Source organism: Thermobia domestica, chromosome 16 (genome assembly GCF_964235325.1).
Source record: "Thermobia domestica chromosome 16, izTheDome1.hap1.1, whole genome shotgun sequence".
Classification (NCBI taxonomy): domain Eukaryota; kingdom Metazoa; phylum Arthropoda; class Insecta; order Zygentoma; family Lepismatidae; genus Thermobia; species Thermobia domestica.
In genome coordinates, this window is record NC_137469.1 from 121,890,652 (window position 1) to 121,914,108 (window position 23,457).

Consider the following 23,457-nt stretch of genomic DNA (forward strand, 5'->3'; position numbering starts at 1 on the left):
AGCTTTGGGACGCTTTCTGGTGAATTTAATAGTTGGCAAGCTAGATCCCAACTCGCCCTCCAAATCCTACTTGATATATTGCAAGGAGCTTGAATGTGTCAATCATTTTTCTGTGGCAAGGTTCGTAAATGATGGCCTGAAAGTGCTATGGTCTCGTGGTGTTGAAGAGGGGAAAGTTCTGGTTTTCTACACCTACTCTGCAACATACATATTAAAGGCAGGTAACGCACTCATTTTCTACCCCAACTTAGTTCACTTCACTTGTACTGCACATGCATTTTAAGGTGTTGCAGAGGAAGTAAAAACCAACTTCCCTGACGTGAATAAACTTATTTCCAGTGGAAAAAAGGTGTTTTTGGAAGCTCCCCAAAGAGTCCACTGTTTCAAGGAACGTCTGCCAAGTGTAACTCTCCCTCCCGAGCTGATGTTAACAAGATGGGCTACTTGGCTAGAAGCAGTGACATTTTACAACGAACATTTTGAGGGCGTCAAATCCGTTGTAGACTCTCCCCGCCGACAGTGCAGTTTCCGTACGTGAAGCGCAAGCTGCGTTTTCTGATCCTAAGATGTCTTCTTTGCTTGAGTACATTACAAGTAATTTTGGTTGGCTTCCGGAGAGCATCAAAAAATTCGAAGCTTCTGGACTTTTGCTTCAGGAATCCCTGTGTGTCCTGGAGGCTGCGAGAAAGAAGTTAGATGTTGTTCGAGGAGAAACTGGTGTGAATGTTGCTACTAAGTTCCAGAGGGTGCTGGAAAGGAACTCGGGGCTCGTCACATTTCTCAGTGTGTGTAAAATCTTGAGAGGAGATGTTACAGAAGATCTGCATGATATTTCCCCCGAGAAAATTCACTTCATGAAATACGCCCCAGTGACATCATGTAACGTAGAAAGGTCATTCTCTTCCTATAAAAATGTAATGTCAGACAAGTGTTTTTCTATGCCTTTTGAAAACGTCGCAAAATATATCGTGATGCATTATTTTTCTAAATAAGTGCCTCAGATAGTGTTTGGATTGTATTTGAATATTAGAAAAATTATAACATTTCTTAAACTGTCATACAACAAGTGGTTGTGTAGAAATGAACAACAAACTGCTTTAACTGAGTGCAGTGTGTATATATTAGTGCTATGTTTCTAAATCCATGCAATAATAATTTTGGTAAATAATAATAGAAAGAAAACTTTCTATTATATTTGATATGCCCTCTACTGATATTCCAAAATATATATTTTTTTCCGAGTTGAACTGCGTTTTGTTTCATGTTTAATGAATGACCTAATTATTGGAAAGCTTAGCAAGTTCATTTTCAGATTTGGTTAATTAAATTAAATATCACACATACAGTATATGTATACAATATGAAGTATTCAAATTGCATAAGAAACAAAATTATATAGCAAAACATATTTTAGCGACATTTTGACATTAGATATTTGAATGGTTACATGTTTCACTACATATAATTTTAGCTTTTTTCCTTACATATTTATGTACATATTTGGCAAAATGATATTACATATAATCCGGGCTCTACTCATGAGAAATAACACCAGTGTTAACCTCCCAACGAGGCTCTGTGACACTCTTAAAATTTGAGGTGTGTTTCTTCAATGCTTTACTCATTAATTGAACACTAATGAATGTTTTATTTTTCAGTCAATTCCAGAAAGATGTTACAGCTCACAAAAGAACAATTCGAAATGATGAGAAACATTTAGAGCAATTGAAACGAATTGTGAAGGAAGCCCGAGAGAAAAATTCGCAAAAACTTCACGAGTATCGGAATATACAGTCAAAAGTTCAGAGAAAGCGTGATGACATTGCAAGGCTGAAAGCCGAAATAGATAAGTTACAACAAGTGTAAGTTGAGTAAAATAGATAGATAGATATAACTTAAAACTAGAGTAATTACAACTGTGTTTGAAAAATCATTCTTAACCCTTTAACGCGCAAAACTTTTTATTTAAAATTTTTGGCTCTAGTGCGCCGAAAGGTATGGATTGCATAAGGTACACGGTTACTTTCCACATTACCCTTTAACGTTTTGTGGTCGATTAAGTAACCACTCATCATAAAATCTATTTACATTAATAATTCAACCATACTGCATAGGGATGTTTCTCGATATGTCCTTTGGTTCAGAAAATAACCACTACACGTCTACACTGTTTTGCCAACAGATGGTACTGCCTGTTTTCAAAGTAACTGTTCTGGTGGTTACAAATGTAACCAGAATGCGTTTGAGGGTATGAAACTTAATCTTTACATCCTCATACATCCTTTACATCCTCAGAATTAGAAGATAAAATATTTGTCTACGCTAGATAGAGCACTTGTGTGTATAAATGAGTGAATCGAAACAAAACTACGGAATTCAGAAGCAATGACTTGTAGTATTTTCTCCGAAATGGAATTAGTGAAGAGTAAAATATAGGTCATGTGTCACCGCAGATCTGGTAGATCTTGAGACAGTTTGCAGCAAACTCTGAAGATATCTCAGATTCGGATACGTGGGATAACGCGTGGCAATTAATGCTAGATAGCAATCATTTTTACAGATGACATGGCAAGGTCTTCGCAACATCAATAAAATTAATTATAAGGTATGATAGAGTACTTTTCGGAATATGCATGGCTTTTGGATACTTCTACTTGTATGTGGTATGTCTTCACTTAACCACTCTCTCTTTAATTTTAGTGGGGTGTGTAAATATCATCTTTGAGCTTGACGACGTTATATGAGCACCATTGGTCTGGAACGTTACAACCACTGTGCACTATCATCTTCCATTTGAACTGCTGTGCTGATTGTGATGCAGACGAACAGGCTGTTTGGCCACATCATTATGACTTAACACACTATATTAGCGTTCTTTTGTTCGTACCCAGCTGCATTTTTAGGTATTTTTCGTTTTACAAAACACGCACACAATCTTTGTCCCTTCAATTTTGCCTAGGTGTGTGTATAAAAGACAATATCCATTTGTAAGGCGCAATATCACCCAGAAATTATTTGGGAGCGAGATAGGTTTGGTATGGTACCTGCTTATTACCTAGAGCATGTTCTTACGATAGTCAGTTTTTTAGAAGGCTAGGAGTGAAACTTTATCATCATTACATACTGCATTTGAATTGGTAAACTTAAAGGGACGAAAAAAAAGCTTGCTCAGTCTCAGTTGCTGGAAGCTAATATGAATGATGTAGTGGAAAGAATATAAATGCATTTTTGATTTCACCAATACTGAAAACGTTTGTGGATCGTATGTTTGGTATCATGACAGGTCATATACTGAGGAAGGTTATATATCTATCCACCCTAAAGAATCGGGGAAGGAAAACTCTTCACAATGATTATATGTTCTTTGTGAACGTTTGAGATAAGATACGAAGTTTGATATATTGAAGAGTTTTCATTGAGAGAAAAGTGTATCATTCACTTGTGCAAGTTCAATGTAGAGACGCAGAGGCAGAAAGAGGCAAAATATTTACCAAATGAACTGATAAATTGCATATTTAATAATGAAATACTAACCTTGAAGTCTACTAAGCACCCGTTTTATTGATTTAGTCGTATACGTTTGGATTATCCTCGTTGTCATTGGTATATGACTATTAAGGAATTTTTACATTGGTTCGTGGACTCGCATAATGGAAATTTTTTAATCCTTAAGAAAAGAAAGAAAGAATTAACAATCAAAAAAAGATACAGCACACACACAGTTGTTTTGGAGGAAATATTTACACCAAACCACTGTGAATTTATAGCTTTAGTAAACCACTTGAAGAATTGATGAACTTTCGCGTCACACAATGCATGGCCTTCTACTTACATCCTCGATAAAATAGTTCGTGAATGAAGAATCCAGTTATTTAAACGAATGTGTTTTGCTGTTAACGAATTATAATAGTTTTTTTTACAAACATTTAGCATTATATTTAAGTCCACGTTCCGATATAAAAATTCCTGAATAGTCAAGTACCGATGATGATAAGTGAATCATTTGAAATGTATACAACTAAACTTATTTCATTATGAAGCAAAATATTGTTCGCAGGAATAGTAATTAGTTTTAGCGGCCTCGTGTAGTAAACAGAAAAAAATAGAAAGTAAGGTTCTTTGAGAAGTTGCCTTATACGAAACGAAAGACTTCGTGCGTGACATACGAATGTAGAGACGAAAAGAAGAACTCTTTCGAGTAAATCACACAAAAGAGAGAAGAAATGTTCAACCCGGTATTGTCAAAACGTGTTTGAAGGCTCTTGTTTGCTGTGTGACGTTTTACTTTCAGGCGAACCACAGGTATTGAATGGAGTCACGAAGGTTTTGTTTACCTTCATTGTGAAGAGAGATAAGAAAATAATGACACTTATTTCAGGAAGAGTACAAAATAAAATATTTATCCGCTCATTGGCGTTTAGTGTTTGAAAACTCAAACACTGTTTCGGAACATCTATCTTTTTAATTTCCATAAAAGAAAGAAGGAAATTGTGTAATACTTATTTCACAAAGATAACCAAATATTTTACTCTGTCTTGGCAATTGAATATATTTAGAACTTTTTTTTCTACACATTTCGTATCTTCGTATTAGTATTAGTTTTGAATAAGACAAATTTCAAATTTAAAACAAAAGTATGTGTTTTTACATTTGTAGAATAATAGGATATCCATAGTGCTTGATTATGGTTCCGCGGTGCCTTCTGTATGTGTATCTTATTGTTCATGAGACTAGTCTTGTACGTGATAGAAGTCGTTCAAGAGAAACAGATGTTACCTTATCTAGACGAGACAGCTTGAAATCTCACTTCGTGCGCAGGGCCAGTGAAAATCACCAAATTTACATCTGATGTCGAAATCGAAAATGCTACCCCTGTCATAATGTGTGTATAGTGGCCTAATGACGAAGTGCTCATCTCAGGTTCCAAGTGTCATTCATTTGATTGAGTCATGCCATGTAAGTTTTTGGTAGACTACATCGTATATGTGACCATTTCTTTCCTCTTACTAACTACGTATTTTCTTTAATCATCATTCACATTATTCACTCATTGTTCATCAATTTAGCGCATTTCCAGGGTGGTCAGACCCTGACGGACATGGCAAACCGCCCTCTCTCATGGAGCTAATTGCGATTACATTGCACTCTTGTGCAGAGCACATTCTTTAGCGAATAGTGTCCAATTGCATCTTCATATTTTGGTTTTCTCCTGCGAGAAAAAAAATCTAAAACAAATCCTGGTTGTATTTCTAAAATCACTTTTCACTGTTCACATCTCGGACCCTGATAAAGCTTAGTTATGGGTAAAACAAGGGCGCCCATACGCAAGTTTTAGGGCTTTGGATGCACCTTTGAGATTTTGTTTTGAAGATGGGGGGATGAACTAATATTTCATTGAAAATGGCACAATCGAAACTCAGTTATACTGTGATAATTCATTTAAGAACACTAATTTGAAGGGAGAACTTAGCATAAATAACAATTTAAAATACATAATTGTCATAGCAATGAATGCATTCTCCTTTGAGGCCACGATGGCTTAATAGTAGAGCGCCACCTCTGATGCATGGGGTTTCTAGTTCGACTCTAACTCGCGCCAGCTGCCCTTTGTAATTGATAAACACCATGTGCATTGGTTTTCTCGAGATTATTCCGTTTCTTCTTTATTTCATTTATTACAATCATCTGCAGCTTCCTTAATTATTTCGGTACATGATCGTAAGATGTTAAACTTTTTTTTTTTTTTTTAAGTACAAATTAAAGAATACCTTTGATTAAAAGGAACTTGTGCCGAAGGTCATAAACGGGGATAGACTTTTGTTTTGTTTAAAAAGGAGACGCTTCTAAGTGAAGTAGATTCCTTTTTTAAGAGGGATGTAGAGGACGGTAAATTTGGAGAGATTGCGCCCTAGCACTGGAGGACATGGATACTCCTGGAGTTAGAGCATAAATATTTCCATATGTAAATTTATTATATCAGGTAATAAGACAGTCGAAAACTATTGCGTATGAATTCGTTTACTTGTTTTCCTGTTGCCAAAAATAAAACTGTTCTTCCTCTCTATCTGAAATCAGTAAGCTTAGTATCGAAACCAAGATTGCTTTCTAGCAAACACTGGGTGTGTTTCGGTGGACCATGTGAATGCAGACCTCACGTGAAAGCGGGATCATTCGATGCTGTTAGATCACATGAACCGGGTTGGGAATGTTTTTTTCCCTCTTTCGTGTGACTTGAGAGACAGAATTCTTTTCTGACTATCTACTCTATACATGGCGAACCATTTATCGTGATACGCCTTTGAAACTTTTAAAATAATAGACAAAAATACTGAAATTTTTATCATTTAAATAGTGGCAGAAATACATTGTTTGAGATATTCTATGATAGTACCAGGTTAACAGTGTGACAACCCAACATGAAGTTATATTTTTACAAATGGCACTACGTCACGTTATTACATATTTCAAATCTACATATTAAACGAAAACTCAATGTCACATTTGTTATTCAGTGTTGCAAACTAAGGACAATACAGTATTACTAACGCTATAGCCCTATCCTACGTTTGGAGACCTCTATAGCACCAATAATGCAAGTGAAATGAAAGGGGCAGTGTACATCCAAAGTGCTTTAAGTCTCTAATGCCATGATCATGATAAGACGTATTTCGAATGAATATGAACGAAGGTACAAGGACTTGGAAATTTGACTTTTTTCAAAAAATTTATATCCAAAACTGCTGAGAGTACTTCGTGTAATTACATAGATGGCTTTCAGAAGTCAAGTTTATAATGTCGTTTACAGCAATTTGATAGGTAAATACTGGTTAAGCTATGTAATTCCGAGAACTTGTAAGTACATCTAGCAAGAAGTATTGTTGTAATGTTATAGAAGCAAAATAAATCAAAAGTTATTTTTAAAAATTTCCACAAATCCGCAATTTTAAGGAATATCTTCAATTAAACTTTTTTTATATATATTTTCTCAATGGTTCAAGATATCAAATTGTTGTAAACGGCATTATAATTTTTATGTCTATTAAAAACCATCTACGTAATAAAATGTGATATTTATCAATACTTTTTCGAAATAAAGTAGTTTGAAAAATATGAAATTTTCAGTTCTTGGTAACTTTGTTTCTACTTTTCGAAATACGTCATACGATGGCCATGTTATAGGACACAAAGGTACTTTGAATGAGCATTACTCCGCCCGTGTCACTTGCATTATTGCTGTTGTAGAACTCCAAAATTTGGTTCTTTTTCTGTTTGTGATACTGTAGCGTCCTAAGTTTGCTACATTGCATAATAAGTGTGGTATTGCAAGATTTCATTTTACATGTAGATTTGAGATATGCAATAGCCTAGCATATTGCCATTTAACGCGTTAGCTGCCAGGGGTGAATTTTGTTGACCGGTAGAGTGCCAAATGTACGTACTTACATTATTCTTGTTTTGTTCATTTTTTTTAAAAACATAATGTTGAAACATAACCTAAGGCAATGTATTGGGTCCACAGGCATGAAAGTTGGGGATCTGATCGGACCTACGTGTTTTTGTTTGTTTTGTTTATGGGCAAAGGGATAAATTACAGTTGAACTGGCAACTCTGTTTGGAAGTCATTTGTTCATTATTATATGTGCAAGCTTGTTTTGTGTGAAAATGTGAATGTATTCGTCTTGCTTTTAGTGCTAATAGTAGTTTCTTTGTGCAATAAAAAACGAAGACATATACGCCTAACTCGGTCTCATTAGTAATAACTAGGGCAACACACTCTATGCTTTATACAGCTGTATATTATGCTTTATTTTTCCTTACATTATGCTTTATTATGCTTTCTCCTAAAATATGTCTTAATATGCCGTTCCTTGAATTATACTTCATTTTTACCTGTTTCTATTACATACTTGTTTTATTTTGCACGTTTTTATTACACAAGCATTAAAAATGTATATGAAATGATTCATGTTTCCTACTAAAAATTACATCAATATAACATACTACCTCATTTTGTGCAGTTTTCCTTAAACGGTGTTTCGAAGAAGAAACATGTAGCTGCACAGTAGATTTCTCATGTTTAGTGAATTCAGAACAAAGAGTACAAAATAGATTACCGCCTTCTATTTTGACATGGTCAGTTGGGAATTCGGGTTAAGTGCTGTATCGCTGGACTAAGTTTAGGAAATTTACCGGGTCAAATGGATAATTTATTTAAGTTTGTGAGGAAGAATGAGTGAAAGTCAAGTAAGAGAAATAGTAAAAGTTAAGAAAGTGGTTGTATTTATTGATTGTTTTTGATGTAACCGGCACTGTATGTGGAGCGGATGAACTATTTCGCGGAGAGGTACATTTGTTTTATTCTACGGATCAACAGATTGTAAAATGTACAATAAATAAATAAATAAATAAATAAATAAAATAAAAAATAAATAAAAATGGGCAAGTCTTTAATTTTCCCATTTCATGTTGAGAACAGAACCTAACCAACTCCTGCGGGGCTTCTAACCCGTTCCTCCTACTACAACTACTACTACTAATACTATGGATCCGTAAAACTGCAGGCCGCGGTGGCTCAGTGGTAGAGCGTTCACCTCTGGTGCTTGGGGTCCCTGGTTCAAACCCTGCTCCCGCGAAGTGAACTTTGTGGTGGACAAACACCGTGTGCGTGGGTTTTCTCGGGGTTCTCCCGTTTCCTCCCACTTTCTTCAGTCCACCATTTCATTCATCTCTCATCATCACCGTCTCCTTTAGCCTAACCGGCATAACCGTGGGACGTAAAACTCCAAAATTTCATTTCATTTTTCCGTAAAACTGCACTCTTAATGTAACGTAAGTTAATGTAATCCAACCAAATATAACCGAATGCAGTACATTTTCGTAGTTTTTTCGATTTTCAAATTGGTCCGGCGATACAGCACTAATGCCGGAAATTCTCTTACTCTCTGAGACTGCATATATTTTTGATTTTGGCATCTTGGAATAAGCACAAGCAATCTTGCCTATCTTTTAACACAAAGTGAGGAAACAAAAAATCCTTCTGAACGGAAGGTGCGGAGAGAAGAGGAATTCGAACTTCCCATTGTTATGTGAAAAGGAAATTGGCAGTTGATTTCCATTGTTTGCGGCATTGTTGATCACTTTTTCTCTTTGGCACAAAATATATTAACAATGTTTCTTTATTGTACATATACATAAGGTTCTGGAATAAAAAGTATTAAGCTTTATGCTTTATTTATGTAAATAATGCTTTATTATGCTTACAAGGTTGAAAATTTGTATATGTAAAGTGGTCAAAATCACATATATATGGTACCAACCATAGATGAAAAATTCAATTATGCTTTTATTGTTTTTTATGCTTTATAGTTACCCTAGTAATAACAGTATAGTAATCTAAATCTTTCTGAAAATTCAGCAAATGACGGGGACATCGGCGTCTTGTCAAAATAAATTAGAATAAATAATGAATCCATTATTAAACTTTAAACTTGTCATTGAAAAAGCAACATGTGTGTCCGAAGGACCCAACAAAAACAGCAAATACTTGTTACTTGATATTCAGCGCCCCTAGCGGCGTTAATCAGCAACCTCTAACAAAAAAACTTACAGCGTAAATCTCTCCCATATTTTGTGTGATAGAAACACTACAGTTCATTAACACTAGAGACAGCAGTTTACAATGCAGTGGGTCCGATCGGACCTATAAGAAGATTTTCTTAGAACAGTCCAGTAGGTCCGATCGGAAACACATGTCAGCTAACGTGTTAAAAAATATATATGACTTTATGTTGGGTTGGCAACACTGTTCGGTTTGTATTGCAGAGTATATCAAACAATATCCCTCTGTTGATACTTGCATGATACGAAGTTTCAGCGTTGTGTATTAGTTTAAAAGTTACAAGGACCTCTCAAGATGAATGGTCCATCGTATATATACGCAACAGGTTAAGATAAGTCTAACAATCGCCTGTCCTTTTTATATTTAAGGCAGCTTCTTAGTAATTTTCTCGCAGCTGCAAAGAAGCCTGTTGGTTATCAGAGTTCCACCTTATTTTTACTGTCTGATTGAAGTTAAATTGGATCTATAATTATCTCCTCGAGCGAAAGATGTGGAAGTCTTTAAGTTTCCCCCGTGACTAATGTTCATTATAAGAGAGGATGCATATTGTCCCCTGTATCAGTTGTTGCAATATTGTAAATATGACATTCGAGGTCAAACGTTGGATGCATTCATGTTCGATCAGAGGTCACGTAAGTTAAAAATATTCTGTCCGTAGGTCTATCCCAGATCCACACTAAAACATTTTTTTGTTCATCGGTAAACACGCATTTGTCATCTGTGCGTTTTTGCTTGTAGATCATAAACATGGAATGTAAGTGTATAGATGTCATTAACTCATACTGCAAAGATTAACATTATCTCACACACTATAAAGGCAATGATTGAAATACCCGTATTAAATGCTTTACCTAAAGAAATTTTATAATAAATTGACTTCTGCATTTCATTTCATTTCATTTATTTGCCTGCTTCATTAGCTTACAAAGCATGAGAAATTCTCATGTAAGCATTACAATTGTCAGAGAAAAAAAAAATATTGTCAAGCATCAGATGTGTACATCATGCTTCTTTCTAAAATACAAAACCACATAATAGGATATATTAAGTATAAAAACATGACAATTTACATCGTAATTAAGTAACTGTTTGTACCACACCAGGCATGTACTCACGAGTATTTGTTACCAACTCTTCACTTAATGAATCATTTCAATATTCTTTAATGGTGTAATAGCACTTTTCAGCGAGATTATATAACGTCTTACCAAGAATGGAAACATTGGTCATATTTTTCAAGTACAGAGGAAGTTTATTATACAATCTGACCTGGTGTACCTGGTGTACACGGTTTTGCTTATATTAGCATATTTTTGATGCATTACAAATGTCACTACCTTGCCTTGTATTATAGCAATGAACATTCTTGTTAAAGATAAAAAGATGCTTGTTTTCCACAATAAAAAGAATAGATTTATGGATGTATAAGCTGGGAAGTGTTAAAATTTTTGCTTCTATGAAAACCTTTTTACATGTCGATTTTGTGGGTAATCCAAACATTATTCTAATCTCTTTCTTTTGCAATCGGAAAGTGCTTAAACTATTTTCAGCAGATCCCCAGTGTATTATGCCGAAGTTAATTAATGAATTAAACTTGGCGTAGTAAAAGCTATGCCGAAGTTAATTAATGAATTAAACTTGGCGTAGTAAAAGCTAAGAAGTGCTTCTCGCGACACAGTACCTTGAAGTTTGTATAAGGCAAAACACACACTACTTAGTTTCTTGTTTAAAGTGGAGATATGAGCAGACCATGAAAGATCGTCACTTATGATTACACGTAAAAGCTTTGTCATGCAAGAATATTGGAGTAAGTTAAAAGATATTTTTATTCTAGGTGATATACGCAGTTTTCCTGGAAAATGAAAATGTAAGAGAATCGATTTATCATGATTTATAATTAACCTATTCGCTGTTAACCATTTTACTAATTTGTCCGTAAAAATGTCAGATTTCCTCTCAACTACTTCTATTGATTTTCCTGATATTATCATACTGATGTCATCAGCATATAGGATACATTTTGCTAGATACATATATTCTAACAAGTCATTTATAAATAAATATATATATATATATCAGGAAGAGAATAGGACCCAAAATGGAACCTTGAGGAACACCTTTGATTACAGTTGATAAAGACGAACAAGTTGTTTGAAATCTCTCTGCAGCTAATTTTGATATTTCTACCGTTTGTTGTCTGCTGAATAAATAAGAGAGAAACCAGTTGTGAGCTACTCCTCTAATACCATAAGCATACAACTTGCTTAAAAGAAAAGCATGATCAATTGTATCAAAAGCTTTGGATAAGTCGATGAATAGGCCAACAACATACTTGCTGTTTTTTAATTGAAGAGCTGTATTGGACATGTAAGCAAACAAGGCTGTTTCAATACTTTTCTTATTTTGGAAGCCATGTTGTGATGGTGATAGTAAGTTACATGACTTCAAAAACGTGGAAAGAATGGAGACTGGGCGATAATTTCTTACATCATGCATACTGCCCTTTTTATGGAGTGAAATTACTTTTGCCACTTTTAACACTGATGGAAAATATCCTTTCTCAAGAGATAAATTTACTAAATAACAGATGATTTACAATGAAAGGAAAACAAAATTTAATAACAGTCACTGGAACTTCATCAAACCTGTTTCAGTTACGAGGGAAAATCAAAGTCTTTAAGCCTATAGATTTATTACGAGATTACAAACTATAAACGAAAAACAAGATATTCACAATATTCTACACACCTTTTTCTTTTTTCCACATAATTACATCTGGTGGGGCACTTGTCTCACCGTACCACAAATTTTTCGATGCCCACTACGTAGAAGGTGGCCGGCTAATAAAAAAAAATAAATAAATAAAAAAATAAAAAAAAAACCGAACAATATTCTGAGCTTCGGTGTCGTTTGTGAACCTCTGTCTACCGGGACCTTCTTCAATAAATCAAAACTACGGTAATCAGTGTGGACAAGGTAAGAGGGATGCTCCATAATTCCCCATCATCAAGATTGAAAATTGGTGATTGTTTTGTTCGCCACGTGCGGCTTTGCGTCCTCGTGGAGCAAAGAAAAGCACATCATCAACATCCTGAATACCCTAATACTTTTTCGTAGTGGCTGCTTGCAGATGGAAGAATATGCGACGCGTTCTGCGTTGATAGTTTTACCTCTTGGCAGGAAATCTAATAGTAGACTAGTAGTCATCCCAACTGTTTAAAAACCTTTGAGCATCAGTTCGTCAGCCGATGATAATGTTCTTAATTTCTTTATATTACTAGCGAGTCGGGATGTTTTAAATACACCATGCTCTGCTGTTTTGACTCGGATATGTAGTAAAGTATCCACAGTTTGTCGCCAGTGACAGAGGCCCAGGAAAATGTTTCCCTCGTTGATGTAACGCTGCAAATGATTCAGTGAAAAACCATTCACTTGCTCTTGTTGACATCAATAAGAAGCTTAGGAATACCGCCGACATGTCATCTTGCGGTATTGCCAATGAGTCGTAAACAATGTTATAAAAACGACCATATGAAATGTCAAACTCCCTGACTATGTCCTTCAGATGAACACGTTAATCCGCTTTCTTCATTTCGTTAACACGCGTAATGTTGTCTCCAGTGTCAGCGAGAAACAAGTTCGACCCGATCGCTTATTGTCCTGTAATTTGCTCGTCTATTTTCAGACTTCTTTAACCATCACTGCACACTTCGTACGGCTAAACATTTGTCCCCATACACCGGCTCAGTTTCTCTGCGGATATCTGTGGTCGTGCGTCCCTTGAACCATAGAAAACGAATAACACTTCACTGCTTATATGGCGTGGACATCCTGAGCATTCCAGTATGATAACAGCGCCGTGCGATGGAAGAAATCGGAAGTTACACTGGGGCCGTTCGAAGAAAAGCCTACCGTATCACTCGTATATGTCGATTTTATAATAAAGTGTATTAGCCGCTCGAAAACGAAAATAGGCGCAAAGACTTTTCGCTTTTCCCTCGTAGTATGTGAAACTGGGATACAGCAGTGTCATAATTTTCGTACGATATTGTTGACGTTTAACGGAACGGGAAAAACAGACGAATGAGACATATACTAATTAGTAGAACTCATCAAGCGAAACAAAATGTGAGTGAGTGCAAATCCTTGTGCATAGTTTTCGAGAAGCTACGAATGCTAAGCCACCCCTAAGATGAAACTGATTCTAAAGTATACTGTCAGTAACTTTTACATTATGATACTGACAATATTTAGTATGGTTAATGAGATGGAGTCCATAATTTTGATTTAGCTCTTTAATTTTTGTTTAATATTGTCCAAAGAGTGAGACACATATTAATCTATATATTACATCGAACTGTATAAAATGAGATGCTTGAGGGTAAGTTTTAATGCGTGCTTTTTGAGAAAAATAAATTTATACGGCGTTAAAAAATGTTCTTCGTTGCCAATAATTGATAATGTTTATTTTACTGGATCGTATCATTTATTTATTTATGCTCTGTTTATGTAAAATTACACTGTTAAGTTACAGATTGTATTGTTTGTCTTCTAACAGTGGTACACATAGTACTTGTAATTTTTCAGTTTAATTTTTGTCCACTTACATCTGTGATTCCAGAGGACATAGTGTATTAATATCAGCAGAAAAGAAAAAGAACTCTGCTCTTCTGGAAGTAAAGATTTTGTGTGTGTGTGTGTTCCTATATCCTACATTTTTGATTATTGAGATTCCTTAGATTTGTGTATCTTCTGTCAACCATTCTCAAAAATGTATAACTCGGAAAATAATTGACATAGCTAAGGACAGTAGACACCCGAGTATCCGACTTAAGAGTCTTCATCCCGGCGAAATTAAAATACCGCTAATTTTACAGTAATTATGTGATATCTTCAAATAGATAAAAGATAATCGAAATATGGAACAAGAGCGCCCTAGACAATATTATTTTGCGTGAGGTACCGTTATTACAAGTCACCTAATGGCTTTCCGTTTTCAGCTGTTTAGAAACGCGAAAATAAATGCCGATTTTCAAAATGGCTCGAAATCGAAAGCAGATAAGTTAGTCGTGATAACTGTTTCTCATGTAAAATAATATTGTCTAGGGCGCTTTTGTTCCACATTTCGATTATCTTTTATCTATTTGAAGATATCACATAATTACTGTAAAATTAGCGGTATTTTAATTTCGCCGGGATGAAGACTCTTAATGTGGTGGAGCGACAGGCCGGATAACAAAAAAGCCGGATAGGCTGAAGTTCTGTCAACTCATTTCTTTGCTCCACCAATACCAGAAGACAAAGTTTTTATACCAAAACTCACTGTTATAATTCATAGCTACAGTACGTATTTTCTCACTTCTTATTTAGCTTTGTGCTGGTAGTTTATAAATGTTTATGTACTGCACTACATGTTTCAAGAATTCATTAGAGAAAAAGTAAGTTAAAAAAATAAGTACAAACTCCTAACTCTGAAGCTATATTTTTTGCTGTTACTTCAGAGTCCAGTCGCTGTATAACGCGTAATTTCTTCTCCATAGACCTTTTTTCGTTTATCATTTATTTTCAAACCTTCACTATAGTACACTTAAAGAAACGTTAGGCATACTCCAAGAACGGTTTACAAATACAACACTGTACGTACTGTACAGTTATAATCAGGAACCGCGCAGGCATACTGCATTGAGATCCGTTACACACTGACGACACAATGAACAAGGAGCAGAACGTGGCTCTTTTCCTGTCACAACTTATATTTTGCATACGACACGTAGCAGGATCGTAGCAGACGTCCGCTTCCAATGCCTTGGCAATGCTGCCAATGCAACGCCTTGCCTTCCTCATTTAATAACGATAAAAGAAAACTAGGACGGATAGTACGGTGGCCGGATACTCAGGAGTCTACTGTATATAAAATATAATTGGTACTGTAAACTATATTGGTCTTCAATGGTATAGGCTTTAAGAACGAAGTCGTCTAGTTTACTTACATTCCACCATTTTATTTTCTGTGTTTATTTCTTAGCAAAATCATAGTTACGGATTCGTAGTTGGAAAATTTTTCCATCTGTTGTTACTCTTGTGTATAGTCTTATCCACTGTAGTGAATAAAATCTGTAAATAAGCGCTATTTTCTTTGAGCTTTGTCTAATAGTGTGAATTTTTTCTAGCTCTTTTGCTGACATTGAAGCTCGCAAAAAAGAGAGAGAGCAGAAGAAACAAACACTGGAACAAGAACGGAACTTGATCATTCCACAAATAAATATTGTAAAGCATCATCGAGAGCAAATACAAGAAGCAGTGTTTAAGTTCAAGGATGAAGAACATACCTTATTGGTGGAAGAGAAAGAAACAAGTCAACTTATAAGTAAGTAGCAGGTTGAATCCTGTCGTTACCTAGCGTCTGCATGATATGTATTAATTGGTATTATCTTCTTTTCTACTCCCTTTGTGTGATTGTTCTCATCTTTTGCGTGCTCATCTTTAGCTTCTTTCTCTCTCGCTCTCGCTCTGGAGTACAACTTGCCACGTCCGGCTCGTTTTCATTTTACTTTGGGTGATAGGGGTGACGTCACATAAACCCAAAATTATTAGCATTTTCCAGTTACTTGCGCACTAGTACGTCGAATTTCCATCGACGAGGTGTGTCTTCTAGTGCAAGTTCTAGAGTATTGTAAGATATTTTATTTGTGGTAACTATGTAACCCAATATTTCTTTGCATTGTAATAAGAAAGATTTCATATTTAATTATTCTGGTCAGATTGAAAGTGCTGATCAATTTTTAATTTTTTAAACTGTGATTGAGGGATATGTGAACTTAGAATATTTCCCGAAAGGTTTGTACGGTTTTCTAATTTTAATCAAGCTATTCAATAAACTATCGTCAACCTTACGTCGACTTGAAGAAATCAATCTGTGGGCACATAGTGTTCTATTATGCCAGAGATGTTATGAGCGCAACAAAAGGATTTAAGAATTAGAATAGTATGTGCCTGTGATTACTCTTCGAGTGAGTGTGTTTCATTAAAAGGAAAGTCGGTAAATAAACCTACGACATAATTACAGATACTGATCTATCATCCATTTCCTCCCCCCCCCCCCCAATATACAACATGTGACAGTGGTATCTTCGGAAAGGAAGCTATTGAGAGAAATTTGGGAAAGTTAACTATTTAAAGAAATTGGATGGCAACACTGATTCCCAAATATTCCTCAGTAACTTCTCTTCAAAGACACCACTGCCACATACCGTTGAAAAGGCCGTATCATCATCTTTCAAATCTGCTATGTCTTACCTCTGTAAAATAACTACAGGGTGACCAATATGAAGTCAAAAATGGTTCGCAACCTGTAGCTCGTTGAAATTAGGACCCGTGTTCATATGTACTTTTTTTGCTTAGAATCTCCCATACTACCATTTTCCGAAGTATTGTCCCTTCCTCTTGGGACGCCCTATATAGTAGTTGTTACTTGTTTTTTCTTTCTCCTTTAGAAAAGGAGTTTCTGAACAGTTGTAGAGAGTTTCTCAGAATTTCTGTCCTGTTCTTTTAGAGATTTAGTCAAAATTCTGGTGAAATCGAAGAATGTCTACGTTCTCCTTTAGAGTCTCCAGTAGCTTCGTTCAAAGAAACAGTGGTAAACCAATTTCATGCTGGATCAAACAGCATGAAATTGTTAAACTGACTTTTGAACGAAGCTTACAGGACGTATAGCGGAGAAGAGAGATCATAGTTTCGTTTCGAGGCTACGTAATCGTACTCCGTTTTACGTACTTTTGCTAGAAGCAAACGTACTGGTGTTCGGAAGAGTGGTAATCTGTTGTTTTCTGCCCTACTTTTCAGAACACCAGGATTTGTTTTCCTTTCACTTGAGTACACATTTCGTTAGTAGTCATGAATTTTTCTCGATGGATTGTTAATTAAATTTTGGTGTTGATATTGATTAGTGCGGATAATTTTTTTACCATTACGTAGGATCTGTCGCAAACACACATGAAAAAATTCGAAAAAGCACTATTGTATAATTATGCAATGCAAAAACTCAATAACATAAAATACTTTATAGATAGCTTACATGACCTTATATTCCTACAACACAGATGGTATAAAGAAACTAATTAATAAACAGTACAGTTCAACAGTATTTCGTAAATTTCTTACGTAAGTATGAAGTTACTTATGTGGAATTTACGTAACTTTGGGATGTCTGAAATTATTCCTTTGTTTTACAAAATTTAATCTTCAGTGTATTAGTATTGCCTGAAACAAGGAAATGCGTTGTTGCCATTATTATTCAACTTTTTCCTAAAGTACAGTATTAAAAAAAAAAAAAAAAAAAAAATTGCAACCAGAGCCTAGAGCTGAATGATATTCACCATGTTATGGCGTATACTGTTGGTGTAAATATAATAGGGGATGATAGGAGAACAGTAGAATGAAATGCAGGGGTCTTATTAAACGTTTGCAAGGACATAGGTTTAAAAGTAAATGCAGAGGAAACTAAATACATGGAAGTCCGTCGGGATCGTAATACGCCAAATTATGGATGCGTTAAAATATCAAATAATACTTTTGGTAAAGTAGATTAACAAACGAAAACCATATTCACGAAGAAATTAAATATCGACTAAAAGCAGGGAATTCGTGTTATTATTCAGTTCAAAATCTCGTGTCGTCGCGAAATCTGTCTAGGAATTTGAAGCTTAAAATATATAAAACGATAACCATACCTGTTATTCTCTATGGTAGTTGAAACATGGTCGCTTACTCTGAGGGAAGAATGTGGTGGACAAACACCGTGTGCGTGAGTTTTCTCGGGGTTCTCCCGTTTCCTCCCACTTTCTTCATTCCACCATTTCATTCATTATTCATCATCACCGTCTCCTTTAGTCTAACCGGCATAATCGTGGGACGTAAAACTCAAAGATTTCATTTCATTTTTTTCTGAGGGAAGAATGTAGACTGAAAGTATTTGAGAACAAGATCCTGAGACGAATATTTGGACCCAAGAGGAACGGGATTGGGGAATGGCGGAAACTTCATAACGAGGAAGTACATAATTTATACGGTTTACCAAACATTGTTATGGTCATCATATCTAGGAGGCTCTAGTGGGCAGGTCATGTAGCCAGAATGGAAGAAGGTAGGAACGCTTTCAAAGTCCTAACTCAAAGACTAATCAGAAAACTACCATTAGGAAGACGTAGGCGCAGATGGGAGGATAATATTAAGATGAATCTTGCAGAAATAGGAATACAAAGTAGAAACCGGATCCAATTGGCTAAGGATAGAAGTCAGTGGAGAGCTTTTGTGAACACTATATTGAACCTTCGGGTTCCATAGGCCATCGAGTTAGTTAGTTATGTATTAGTATTTCTGCACCAGATTTTCATCGTAGTTAACATCATGTAAACAGAAAGTAATACTAACCACTTGCCAAATGAACTTATGTGAATTGCAATAATCTAGCGTATTGATCAACCGGCACAACATCTATGATACCAAGTTCAAATACCAGGATAACTAAGTAGAGAAATATTAACACAAATAGTTGTAGTAGTAACACAAAATTACATTCGTTGTTTTTGAGGACAATAATATTACATTGAGAGTAAAATGACTTCCATGCCATTCTGTATTTGCTAAATGCGTTGCCCTTAAGGTTCGCTTTGTATCTATAGCATAGTTGATTGTTAAGTTAATAAACAAAGCTATGAATTCAAACATGCAACTTCTAGTAGTATGAAATTTTTCTCTCTGATATCAATCGTGGTTTTAGTCTTATCTATCTCAGAATATCACAACTGGACTTCTGTTATATTAAGAAGTTTCAGAAGCACCTAAATAGAAAGATTGTGTGACATGTATTGTAGAAGCTGCTTCTTAGGACGGCTTGGTCTGACGCAGCTGTCTATTCTTTCCTTTATATTGTGCTATTTGGTCTGTATATTTCAATCATAACCTTTAAATATTTCCCACTACCAGTACCTCTATAGTCAATAATATGATTTTGCCATGTTTCATCATTCGTTACGTCTTGAGTATACTTATTTTCTCTGTTATCATTTTCCACATTCTTACACTACATATTCAAACTATGTCATTGATATTTTATCAGTCCATGTAATTTTCAGCATTCTCTTATAGCAGTAAATTTCACAGATTTCCGTTTTCCGTATTTCTTTTCCTAGGGTCAATGCCTCACTCCCGTACATCATCACACTTCATACATATGCTGTTATCAGTCTTTTCTTCAGACCTATGTCGATATTTCTTGATAAAATATATTGTTTTTCCTCAAATGCCTTCGCCCCTGAGGCGTTCCTGGATTTTATAACTTATTTGCAGTTGTAATCGCTTAAGTAACAATATTCTTATGTATCTCATAACGTTTGTTTTCATCTTGTTGGTCGTACTGAATTCGTTGCTATATACAGTACTTTTCGCATAAAGAACACAAGTTATTTACGAGAATAACTCCATTCAAAACTTTCCTCTTTCTTGTGTTAGATGCATTAGAATTTTAAAAAGATACCTAACCTGATAGCAAGCAATAAAGCTTAATTTTTTCTTTCTTGTGTTATGTGTATTAGAGTTTGAACTGATAGCAAGCGATAAAACTTAAGTTTTTATTTTATTTGCAGATAAAATGCAGCAAAAGCTGAGGGCAATAATGGCACAAGAAAGTAATGCTTTAACAGTGTATGGTCATTGGGTTCCCAGACTAGTGCAAAAAATGAAACAGCTCCATGCACAAAGGCAACTGAAAAAGATGCCTAGGGGACCAATTGGTATGTTTTTCTAATTTTATATATATATATATATATATATATATATATATTATATATCAACAAATGCATGTAGGTATTATTAGTAGCGAAAATCATCACAGTAATCCAGTCAATCAGAGACATTCAAACTTTGTTTGTATCAGTAAGCAGACAATTATCAGTGAACTTAAATATTTTAGGTATTCAGGGTGTCCACATTCTGGAAAGTCAGGGAAGTAAAAATGTATCAGAGAAAGTCAGGAAAGTGACAGATTGATCAGGGAAAGTCAGGGAAAAATCGATTTAGGTCCATTGTTCAGTTATTAAATTTATGAAATAGTAAGTATAATATCGGCCTAATGCATATGTTCGTAAATTGACATTCTTTTGGATTAAAATAAATTGTAAAAAGAAAGAAACAGAAATGGAGAGAGAACAAGGCCAGTTATGAGGAAGGTGGAGATTGGGGTTTCTTTCTTTTTACTTATTTTTAAATTATTCAGTGGTCAGGAAAATTTGGAACTTTGGACATGGAAAGTCAGGGATTTTTTCCCGCCAAATTGTGTGGACACTCTGGTACTGATCTTTCCATTGTTGAGATATATTTTATGTGTTTGTTCATTATTGAAATAATTTAGTGATGTATGAGATGAAGTATAAATTAAAACACTCCCGACGATCAATGACGCGGATTAATGAAATGCATGGATTTTCACTTGATTTGATTTGATTTTTTTTTAAATATAATAAAATAGCTTTAATTATAATCAAAACAGAGAACATAGATCAAAATTTTCCAATTCTATTACGTAATGAATACATTTATACTTGAAAATGTCGAAGAGAATAAGATAAATATCCGGATTTTAGATCAAAGTATATTATTCTTTCACATGTATTTAAGGGAGAGCAAGTAATGTTAACGTTTCGTTAACAGATGTAACTTAACAAGTTTCGTAGTGCCTAAAATAATCTATAATAATAGATATAATTTTCAGCATTTCAATATCAGCCTTGTGCGTGATATTGAACCCAAATGGGCATCTTTTTAAATTTCTTTGTACAAGATTATATATCACAGACAAGAAAATAATTTGGTTTAATACCGTATTTGCACGAATATAGGCCGCACTTTTTTTCCCTAAATTTTTGCTTGAAAAATCATGGTGTGGCCTATAATCGAGATTTTCCCCGTCAGGTCATAAATTTCAAAATGGCATGTATACATATCTTGTGGATTGAAATTAATACCATTACAAGTTACTGCAGTTACGTTTGTAAACCATCAAAAACTTAAGAAAATAGCAGAGAAACATACCTTGTTCGCAAAAATTGCCACCTTCATTAGGTACCGGTAAAACCTTACACTGGCACAAAAACGCACTTGTACAATTAATACTTCTATTTACAGGAATACATATCTTTGTTATACAGTATATAAAATATATTATAAGGAATATTTATATATATAGTAGCTGTTCTTTAAAAAAAAAAAATCTTTGTTTCGCAAAACTGTCAGCTTGTTTGTACCCACCCAAATTACGCACAATAACTTCTCACCATTTCAACAGCACCAGCGTTTGATTTTTACCCTAGCTAGACGATCCAGAATGCTGATCAGAGTCACTATCACAAAGAAGGTCATCTAGATGAGTCACCCTTAGTTATGCGAGAGTTATGGGAGAAATAAATTTCAAAGTACTGTCTAATTGAAATTTCTCGCAAACTTAACACCGCGGCCTATATTCGAGATTTACTTTTTCTATAATCTCGTGTCAGAAGTTTAGATACGGCCTATATTCGCACAAATACTGTATATATGATTTAATGTGCTGTATTACATAAGTGTATGGTATATTTATAATTTTCTTACATGTATATTCTTTGCAGTAGTAAGCAGGTTCTTTAGAAAATGTAATAATTTTTAATAGACAGGATTTGAACTAGTGCTAAAATGAACACTTACACACAGATCCGTAATGCTAACCGGTAAACCACAAAGGCACGACAGATAGTTCTCCGTTCGTATATTTTAATATCGTAGGATTCTGCACTCCCTACAGGCTTGAATCATGCGTTCCCCAGTGTAACACGGTTTGGTCGTATCTATATGTTATATCACCGTTTTTTATATCCCAATTAGATATTTATTTGACAGAAGTGCCCAGAATATTTATTTCTCTTGTAGACTCTTCCAGAGATTTCCGAATGTTCTTCTGTGGCAAAATGGAAGGGAACTTAGATTTCCCTGTGTGTAAGCACAGATCCGAGTGACGCAAGGATCTAGGTTTGTTTCTTGGACTTAGATTGTGGAGGGCAGTCTAGTTTTTGTGATCGGGAGTGTACCCCTGAGAGCTTCAGAGTAAAAAGGGAGATAAAAACATAAAATTCATATGGATAAAAATTGAGGCGTATTCTTTCACCAGACATACGTTAATAGTTACAGGAGAACTTAACATGCGTAGACCATCTTGTTATTATTACTAATAAACTTTTAGACGTTGAACAGTTTTTGTATTTGTGTAAATAGCAGAGTTTGTATAGTTTGTAGGAAGGAGATGTATGAGTAAAGTGAGATGAAGAAAGAATAATATGAAGATTTATCTAAGAAAAAAAAAAATGTAATAATCCTGACAGTTGGCGTGATATGGGGTAAATTCAGTAAGAGAGGTTTGTTTTTGCACAGTGCCGTGTCGTGGAAAATCAGCGCCCAGGGCGAGAGTATACGACGGCGCCTCCGTACACGTGAGTGAAGTCGACAGACCAGCCGTGAAACGGCATCATGGTTGGCGCGATGCGTAAGAATATTTTCAAAAATAAACCCTGTTTTTCCTTGATTTTGAGCACTTTTTTCCATTTTATATATGTGCACATGCCTTTTTCTAACATGAGTAACATTATAGGACCACTTCCTAAAGCAGGGAGAGGATTTAAGTACATACTAGTAATATTCCAAGTAATTTTTTCTCTCCATCCCCCCCCCCCGAATTTTGCGCCCAGGGCCGTCGCCCCGCTCGCCCTCCCAACGGCACGGCACTGTTTTTGCAATTATATCAGTCAGTGAATAAA

The 23,457-nt window shown here is 35.2% G+C and overlaps 1 protein-coding gene across 4 annotated transcripts in view; it reads left to right on the plus strand.

The window, feature by feature from the left end:
- Positions 1-23,457, plus strand: part of LOC145673384 (structural maintenance of chromosomes protein 6-like) — a 228,280-nt gene that overhangs the window by 96,630 nt on the left and 108,193 nt on the right. For 3 of the 4 annotated variants that reach the window (XR_014128748.1, XM_081743034.1, XM_081743032.1), the window contains exons 8-10: positions 1,659-1,862; positions 15,790-15,986; positions 20,263-20,409. Coding sequence is in view for 3 of the 4 variants with exons in the window: in XM_081743034.1 (XP_081599160.1) it covers positions 1,659-1,862; positions 15,790-15,986; positions 20,263-20,409 (548 nt within the window). In the remaining variant the exon portion in view is untranslated. The remainder of the gene's footprint in view (positions 1-1,658; positions 1,863-15,789; positions 15,987-20,262; positions 20,410-23,457) is intronic. The other variant, XM_081743033.1, reaches the window with a different exon arrangement.